At 36.9% G+C, this 10,242-nt stretch overlaps 1 protein-coding gene across 2 annotated transcripts in view; it reads left to right on the top strand.

Annotated features, from left to right (window-relative positions):
* cd2ap (CD2-associated protein) overlaps nt 1-10,242 on the top strand; it is a 289,563-nt gene that overhangs the window by 157,897 nt on the left and 121,424 nt on the right. For both annotated transcript variants that reach the window (XM_050058858.1, XM_050058859.1), the window contains exons 7-8: nt 8,206-8,293; nt 8,710-8,804. In XM_050058858.1, coding sequence (XP_049914815.1) covers nt 8,206-8,293; nt 8,710-8,804 — 183 coding nt within the window. The remainder of the gene's footprint in view (nt 1-8,205; nt 8,294-8,709; nt 8,805-10,242) is intronic.

Raw genomic sequence — 10,242 nt, forward strand, 5'->3', positions numbered from 1 at the left:
AACTGTAAAGCTAATGTAGCTACCAAGGCTAGTAACGTGCAAACAACAGCTAAGAGATTAGCGAGAAAGTCGTAGAAAGGAGGAGAGCTATAAGTGCTTAAACAGAACCAGTGTGGGTTAAGACTTGAAGTAGACGTTAAAGCAACGTTAAAGCAACTGAAGTGAGAAAGCAGGCTAGCAGAATTCACAAGAGCAGTACAGAGACGCTGTCACAGAAACACCGGAAATGACACAACTCGCTTACCGCAATACGTCTATACTGTGTATGCTCCTTGGCTGGGCCAGATGTGCAGTTAAGTCTGTACTGCTGCTCGTGTTACACCTCATGTGGATTTATATTATTTATTTATTACTGCATTATATAGTCTCTTTTTTTTTTACCCATAGTGTATTTATGTGTCTCACTGTTGCTGGTGATTGTTTATTGTCTTTTGCTGTTTTTATGTGTATTAGCCCAGAGATCACAAAATTCTGTTGTACTGCTCTGCAGTGACAATAAAGGTATTAAATTGAATTGAATTGAATTGAATTTAATTTAATATTTCTGACATCACAATATTGAGTGAAGTTTAGAAAGAATTAAGAACACAGACATCAGTAAGTATCAGTCCTCCTGTCCTCTCTACTCCTTCCTCTACTGCTGAGGACATTCACTGCCTGCAGGTAACCTTACCTTTGTTAAGTGTTAAGATATGAGGCAAGCAAAGGTAAACCTTTAGACATAAACAGTTGTTGTTTCAGCTTGTAAGAAACAATTTGCTATTAGCTGGAAAGCCTCTGTACTTGTTTATAATATAAGATTAGCGGCGGTGGTTGAGAGACTGCGGACAAAGCAGATTAAAATATTGTTTTTCTACATGTTTCTTGTGCTAGACAGCCGTACTGATAAAGAATTGATTTTGTCATTCGTAACAAGCGTAGTTGTTGTCAGCTCAAGGTATCTTCACTTCTCTGACTCCTCCCCGGCATCTCTACTCTGTGTTTGTCTGTGTCTGTGTAAATGTGGCTCAGCATTCCTGATGAACAGACAGCAGGAGGAGGGGCTGTGGCAGCATCATAATAAATTACACCAAAATGTAAAAAGTAAGCTAACAGTTACAGATAAAAGAGTTGATAACGTCGGAGCTTCTCAGTACTACAGTCGATAATAACTTAGCGATGCAGCTTGTTTATTCCCAGCAAGATGAACAAGATTAAAGCTTCACACGTCCGTGGCAAAAGTGTATATTGAAAGATCGATCTCGGATTTTACGGATCAATATGGGGTCATCCAAATGAAGATTGATTTTAATAGGATGAATCGATTATTTTAACCCAGCACTAGTTTTGCAGCTGCAAAACTGCTATTGAAAGGTGAAATTACCAAAATAATATTTTAAACAACTTTTTCAAATAAAGTACAAACTAGTATTGAATACAGTATTTATTTGATTGGCAGGATAGATATTTGCAGTGTAAACATATAGAAAGCATTAAAAACTTTTGACAGAAATTCAACTTCAGCTCCTCAAAAATGTACACTTTTAAACTACACACGTAACTAAATAGCCCAATCCCAGTTTCTCCCCCTTGGCCCTGCGCCTAATTTTGGAGTGCCCTACATTGAGTAGCGGTCCTTCAGAATGGAGCCATATGTGGTAGGGTTTGAAATCTTAACCTAGGAAATGGGACGCCACTCATTACGCCATCAGTTGCTGACAATGGCACATAGGTAAGTGAGTAGTTATCTCGAAGTGATGTATAATGGTTGAAACTGCTAAAAGTAACTAATAAACAGCTGAAATAGCATCACTTAGCTAAAAGTAATGAATGAAAAGGTAAAATACTTACTTAAAAGTACCTGACACATGGTTGACATAGCATTGGCTAGCCAAAAATAATGAATAAAAACAGTTGAAATAGTTAGCTTAAAGTAACTGACAATGGCAAATATCATTAGTCAGCTGAAAGTAATGAAGATATTGTTTAAATAGCTAAATGTAACTGATCAACAGTTACTTTTAGCTATTTAAACTTCTGACAAGGCTGTTTTTCTGAAATTCTTGTTTTAGGGTCAGTGGCAAATAAGGGCTGGCAAGATAAGCAATTCAGAAATATCTTAAAATAGTTTTAAAAGCATGCATCAGATTTGTTAAAATGTACATTCTGTATTTTTGTTGGTTTTATGTCATTTGAAATGCTATTTGCACCATTTCTTATCAAAAGTAAGACTGAATGCTCCTGAAAATGTCAAATGGTGTAACCACGAAAGAATGATAAATATTAAATATTTTATCCACCTACAGTAGATTTAAGTGTACTTATAGAAAATTCTTTATTTTAAAAGCATTAAATTGAAATAACATATTTTTGGAGTATTTCTGTATTTAAGTTTTAATTTAGTGTTGCACTGCAAAAGTGGATTACATTTATTCCACATTTTACTCCACATTTATTTTCATGTATATAATCATATTTTTTTTATGAAAAAATACCAGTTAAACCAAATGACACTGGGTTGTGTCAATTGGTGTAACCAGTATTTTTCATAAAAATATGATAGGTACACTGCCTGACCTTGTTCCTTCTATAGTCAAACACCAAAAAACATTTTACAATCATGTTTCATTTTAAAATTTAACTCGTGTTGTATCTTAAGTTCTGATAAGAAAAAAGTCACCTGACAACAACTCATAAGGGTGAACTTGTCTAGTATTGTGAATGCAGTTGATAAAAATTTAATGAGAGAGAAAGTTCAGAAAAAGGAACATCTCACAACAATGAACTCATTTCTTCTACTGTAAATTCTTTTCTGACAGCAATCATTTAATTTTAAAATTTAACTCATGTTTTATGGTTAGTATTTTAAATTCTGATAAGGGAAAATTCACCTGACAACAATTGGCCCTTGCTGCAGCATTAGCATTCATTAGCATTCATTAGCATTACCACTCTGTGACGAGCCACTTTTTGCTTCTTAGAAACTGGCATCTTATGGGGAAAATTGATTTTATTTATTTAGTTTGATTACTTTAATTTTCTATTAATGTATCATATTTTAGTAATGAAATATAAGAAATGTAAATAATTGTATTTTACAGACAGAAATTTTAATGTTTGAGTAACATTTCTACTTTAAATGAATTATTGGATTTTTAGGTATTTTAAAGCTACTGTACAAGTTCAAAAGATTTTTTTTTATAATACATCTTTAATTAGCATCATAAGCTACTGATATCTAACAAATTACTATCATAAACTGCTGATATTTGACATAATTGGCCTATAACAGAAAGGCTTTTAATAGGAGTCAAATGATGTAACCGGTCACACCATTTGACATTTCATTTTAAAATCAAATTTGACAGGCATTGCCATGGACACCTGTGTAAGCACATGGCCTTGGTCTCAATATTTCAAACATAATTTTTAAAGTAAATATTCATTTTTATGATTCTTATGAATTATAAATGTTTTTCTAGGGTCATACCATTTGACATGTACACTTACCAAACCTGACCAAAGCCTAAAAATGTCAATTTATGAGTAATTTTTAAGAGATTCCAACCTTGTCATGCAGAAGTTGTGATCAATATATCTCTGTAATACCATTTCTTGTCACATTGCCTTCTTTACAGTATCAACAAAATGGCCTCTTAAATGCTGGTTACACGACTTGACACTTCATGTAGTTCACTTGACTTTTATGACTCCCCAAATTAAATTTCATATTTAGAACAATTGTATTCCATTAGCTTTATTTAACATAAAAAGTAATAATATAAGATCATGCCAAACTAGTTTATATGGTGTTTTATTGAGAATTCTAGTGTTTTTAAGCAAATTTAATTATTTGGTGCAAAGTTTTTATGGTTACACTACTTAGACATTTTTGCCATAATCCTCTAATATATTCTCTCAAAGTGGATTAAAAGCAGAAATTTTATATTGGATCCACACAAAAAAAAAAGTTTGTAAGTTAATCATACATTTATTTTCGAATTTTATCCCTTTTGAATTTGACTAAATCATATGGACACAAAAAAGTAGCGTCACGTCATTGACCCTTTAACAATCAAGTTACATATGTATGTAACATGTTAATGTTTAGACTACTGCAGTTTGCAAAGCACTCTGGGAATCTTCCTCTACCACCCAGTTTGCAGTCTGCATCTAAAAACACTGTATTTGAAGGGCCACCTCAAGGGCTGGATGACTACTGCCCTTCGATTCTACAAAAGAAACAGGACACCCTACCCTATGCAGCAGGGGCCAAGGGGGCGGATATGGATTTGGCCGCAGTGTATTTCCAAAGATGTGTGCATAAAAAAACAAAGAACATTAATAAGAATGCTAGTATCCCCATATTTAAGTGATATGTATGCATTTTTATTGAATTTTGATGACTCACAGCAACTTCAATTCAGTGTGATATGACCAAGCTGCCTTTTAAGTGGGCCTATTATATTATTTCTAACCGGTTTACAGAACTCCTCTAGTCAGGCATTTCTGTAGATGTTTCATTACTTTTGATGTTCATTCAATCAGTGATGTTTCCTTTTGAGCTAACAACATCAGGTCATTTGATATTTCCTCTCTCATAAACTCTCCCTTGCGGGATAAGTAGCCTTGCATTACAGCTTATTTAGCAGCAACCTATCCAAATCAGATGAACTGCTGCTGGGCTCATTTACATCTGTACTCGTAGTAAATAAAATACATGCAAAACATTGTGCTTCTGACAGTAATTTGCTGCAGGCAATTTGTTTAAACATAGCCCTCAGTCTCAGTAATATCTCTAAACTCCATCTATTTGATGCATGAATTATTTTCCTTATTCTTTATTTCAGTGTTGTTTTGGGGGAAGGGTTTGCTTTGAATACACTTGTTTTGCATGTCATCAGCTCGTGTACATGACATCAAATTCAAGCAGCAACTACCAGTAAAATTGACAGATTGAGATCTATCGGCATTTTAGCCAGTGTGACAGCAGTGACTTTAAATTTCTAAATAGAAAACCCAATTTTTGATTTATGTTGTAATGATGATGATAATAATAATAATGATAATAATAATTATAATAACAACAACAATAATAATAATAATAACAATAATAATAATAATAATAATAATAATAATAATAATAATAATAAAAACTAACAATAATAATAATTAATTATTATTCAATTATCTTTTTACTATTTTGATACTGAAATAAGCATGCATGAGAATATATTCAGTAGGGATGTATCCAAATTTCTTATTCAGGAAAAACAAACATTGTGATGGAAACAGATATTAATCTATCTAAAGTTGCTCATTGTAATAGGTGAAAAAAAGAAAAAAGAAAAGAAAAGATTTTTTATGTTTTTGCATTGTCTATCATCAAACTGATGGATACCATTGTGATGACCACAAGATTAAAATGCCTATTCTGTTTGCAACATTAGATGTTAATATTGCTACCTAGTTGTTTCATGAATTACACATTATTGTAAAGTGATCACCATATTTTGATTCCCCCAGCGAGTTAAAGCCCAGGAGGACTGAGAGAACACGAGGAAGAAGAGGCGTCATGTGTGTCAGCAATTAGACTAAAACCTGGTCTGAATTTGATGCTGCCACAATTTAAAAAAAGAAGTTGGGACAGGGACCACAAAAAAACTGTACCTGGAACATTCCACAAGTAAATAGGTTAATCTGTAACGGGTGATAGCATAATGACTCGGTATGAAAGGGGCATCCTTAAAAGGCTCAGTTGTTTACAGGCAAGGACAGTCACTTTGTGAAAAAACTGTGTGGGCAACACAGGGGGCAACAGTTTAAGGACAATGTTTCTCAACACACAATTTCAAAAAATGTATGGATTATGCCATCTGCAATTCGTAATATCATCAAAAGATTCCGAGAATTGGGAGAAATCTCTGCACGTAAGGGGCAAGGCTGAAAACCAGTATCGAATGCTTGTGACCTTTGACCCCTCAGCCTGCACTGCATTAAAAACTGACATGATTGTATAAAGGATTAGCCTGGTTCCAGACCATAGACCCCGCCCACTCAACTGAGTAGGCTTGCATCTCTGGTCTGGCATACTTCAATGAATTTGCGATTTATCTCGTCCAAACGATGGACGGACCAATGAACACCGGGGGGTCTAGCGATTAGCCAATCAGCGCCACGCTGATGTCAAGCTGTACGCCGGTGGGTAACTGGTGAGGATAGCAACAATGGCGACCGCTACAGATCCTACAGACCACATTAACGATGCTATCGAGGTATTTCGCCACTACTCGCGTTAATGGAGGACCAAATTAAGGAAGCTGCTAAACTGGATTTAACGGCGATGCAGCTGGGCGTGCACGATGACGGAGACATTTTAAACGGGCAATGCTCGCTTGTTTTCGGCACCCCCGAGGCATGGATACTAATGACATCAGATTCTGGGTGAGTCGTTGATCTCTACTGATTGGTTAGGGAAAAATCAAATTCCCTCCCCCTTGTAAATCGCCTTCAATGGAAGCCATGTCAGACTGAAGGTTCTGGGAGCTTCAGTCTGACACTCAGGCTAATAAAGGATATTACCACATTGGCTCAGGAACACTTAGGAAAACCATTGTCAGTAAACTCATTTGATTACTGCATCTACAAATGATAGTTCAGGCTGTATCATGCAAAGTCACAGCCATATACCAACATCCAGAAACAACTTGTTCAAGGAATCAAATTCAGAATGGGTTTATATTCATAAAGAAAAAAAAAAAACAATTAAGTTTCTCAGTTCGAACATAAAATAGCTTGTCTTTGTGGTCAAAAAGTATTTACAGGGTCATTGCATTGTGTTTATATTTATGCTTTACACATCATCCCAACTTTTGGGAATTTTGGTTGTAACATGCTGTATGTATCAGCATCAGGATTTATGGATTTTTGACTTAGCGTCCACTAACACTCTTCCAACTATTTTATCGTTATTTAAATAGATGGAAATAAAAAGAGCTAGGAAATAAATGTGGCATTAGGACATACAAGTTCCTTAAAATAAAGTAGTAGTAAGTGTTATATCGTAGACAACTGGACTTGCTTGCTTGAGTTGCGTTGTTGTTAGATAAAAACGTATTCATTTATTTATTGGACTAAATTGGACTTATATATGTTTATATTTACATTTTAGGATTTTTGTAATAGGCATATGGACAGCTCATAAAACTTAGTTTAGTTAAAAATAAAGGGTAGAAAAAGAGATGAAAAGTACAGTATGAGGATGTAGAAATTAATTTCCTATTAATTTTGAGGCATCATTAAATTAATGTAATGGTTTGAAGGCACAACCATTGCATTGCCATAGACTATTAGGTCAAAGACGTGATGTGATTTCCAGTATAAACCACGCCCACTTCTGGTCCTCTGTCTGAATACAGAGACGCAGAGCGATAATTTTGTTTGTTGAACAGATACAGATACATATAATGATGTCTCTGTATACCTCTTATACTCAGGTCAGCAGCATGTTGAAATGAACTTCGGCTCACTGCTTAGTTTAGCACTTAACTCCGTTCTAAAACTGTCCCCTGTTTTCCCTCTCTCTCCTCTTCACAACAGCCCTCACTCTCTCTATCACCACTTACACGGCTTTTTTCACTCTCCTCCACTCCTCACATAACACCACATGTCACATGCTCTAACACTCTCTTCTCCACGACCTTGACCAGTCCACATAATCCACTCTACCCTCTGCCTGCAGTCGTATCAAGGACATAACCCATCCTGCTTGTAACATTGTTAATTTTTGACTTTTTGATGATTTTCTGTTAATCTGAAAAGTTCTGTTACACACCTCTGTGTGGTACCTTTAGCAGGTTATGCATTCATTTCTTTTAGTACCATAGCAAAGTAGTGGTCCTTGTTACTTTGATCTTCCTTATTTCCATGTAGTCTTTTCTTGCCTGTGACTCACTAGTCATCAAGCTAATATCAGTCATTCTCTGTAAAGCAAAGAAGGTACAAGCTTTCTCTGTTTTACTGTTTGTGTTCTTTCAGTAATTATTCTTTCTTTCCTTAACTGCTATTAGCAGCATCATTCATACACATTTATATTTAATAGCACCAAGTCACGGTCAGAGTTCTCCACTCAGAAAGTATATGACAGACAGGACTCCTCTTCGTGAAGCCACATATCCATTCATGTGCGATAAATCATTTCCATCTGTATGGTTTGCTTCATTTTAGCCAATCCCATCATTACCATCTGCTGCAAAGCCCGCCCATCCCAACATGACAGAGTTGCAGCGAGTGGATGGAGACAGCAAATCCAAAGGTAAAACACCATCAAAGTACTGTAAAAGGATCCTTTGACCTGTGGAACGTATCTTGACTTACAGTTGTTTTCTGTCTGTCCTGTTTACTTGTGAAGCTGGTGTGCTAGCTTTGTTAGCAAATTTAGCATCTGTCATTGATTCCAGCTCCACTGTGGAGTTTGGATAAAATGAAACATCACTTGCAAATACTGAAAAAAGCAGTTATTCAAAAAGAAATTATGTAAGTGAGTCTAAACCTTGTGTTGTTTGTGTGTCTGGGAAATATGATAGGATGTTTCTATCTCGAAGAGATGTGTTAACTCTCAGGTGTACCAGTTTCAAGACATTCTGAGCACATGAATAGTAACTAGCTGTATATATGCACATTGCTGTGTTTGGTTTTCTTGTTAAGACCCCACTACCTCTGTTTCCTCAGCAAAAGAGTACTGTAAGGTCACATTTGGTTTTGAGGCTACAAATGAGGATGAGCTGACCTTGAAAGAGGGCGATATCATCCACATCCTGAGCAAGGTATGTTTTCACTGCTGTAGGCATACAAGGTGTGGAATTTAATGAAAAAACAGAAGAACTGGATGTATTTGGAAACAATACAGAAGTGAGCTATATTAGTTGAACTAATCTACTTGATTGGTTATACTATCTCTTGTCATCCTGTTGGTTTGCTCACAGATGATTTTCAAGCTCTGTCTAACACCGCCAGTCATGTCAGCCTGTCCGAGCCTCATCTGATTGTCACTGCCTGAGCTCACATGGGATAGCTTTTGTTCCTAAATGTAATCTATCTGCCTGACAACTCCCACATTTCATCAATTTCAACAAAGATGATTTCCAAGTGCTCTTCTTAACTTAAGGCCCAGACAAACCAAACCAACATCAAAGAACTAGCTGCAATGAAGGCTAACTGTTGCATTGCCTCAAGTTGCAGCCATAAAGTTGCACTGAACACACTGCAAAGACTATGGTCAATGGCTGACTAGCACGTATGTTCTGCACCCGCATGAAAAGAAATAACTCTCCACACCAGCAGGTGGTGGTAGTCTGTACTCATTCAAAAAAGGGGAACTGGAAGACCGTCAGGACGGATTCAAGATGCCAGTTAGCCATTAACAACAAAACCTTATAAGAATTATAGGACATTTACTGTGCACTGGCAAACAATAACACAAACAACTATGTACTGTTCCCTCCAAAGAGCTCAACGGCAAAAAAAAAAAAAAAATCTCATCTCATCAAACAAGTTTGTTTTGATCTCACTTCCTCTGGACTTTAGTCATTTGTTTTCCTTTCTCACTTCTGTTTCTCTTCTCGTGGTCTGAGCTGAGCTGCCAATCAAAAGGATTTTACCGCCAACAGGCTCCACTGTCTCTGACACCAATCCAACATGCTAAATCAGCTGAATAAAGCCAACAAGTGCCAATGGTGTGAGACACACTGTACAAACTAGAGCAACACATGCTCACAGACGGCCTAACATTGACCAATGGCCGACTGTCAGCTTGAGCAACTTTCCCACTGCACAAAAACTAAATGCGAGCCCACGGACTGACTCATGGGGCTCTAGTTTCCCGGCGCAGCACAGTGCAGGGTGGCGAACCCCGCGCAGAGCTAGTTTTGAGCAGTGCAACCCGAGGCGCGCTCAGTTTGGTAGTTTGGCCGACCGAGGTGCGCTGAGATGGGTGTGGCTGCGCAGCAGGGGGAGGCGCTGTGACAATTTTGTGCGCTAAAAGCTCACCAGCTGAAACCAGGTCTACTGTCAGCGCATCGGGAGCGCAGCCGGTGTAAGCCGAAGTTTGGCTGACCGGCGGACAGTGCGCACACGTCACCAAAACCTCACAGGCAGGTTTCCAGAATGTCAGGCACATTAACAATGCAATAAATACCCAAAAAACACTATTCAATGCAACTATCTGCAATCAGCACATAAATGTATCTCTATATCGACTGTCCT

Source organism: Epinephelus moara, chromosome 12 (genome assembly GCF_006386435.1).
Source record: "Epinephelus moara isolate mb chromosome 12, YSFRI_EMoa_1.0, whole genome shotgun sequence".
Classification (NCBI taxonomy): Eukaryota; Metazoa; Chordata; class Actinopteri; order Perciformes; family Serranidae; genus Epinephelus; species Epinephelus moara.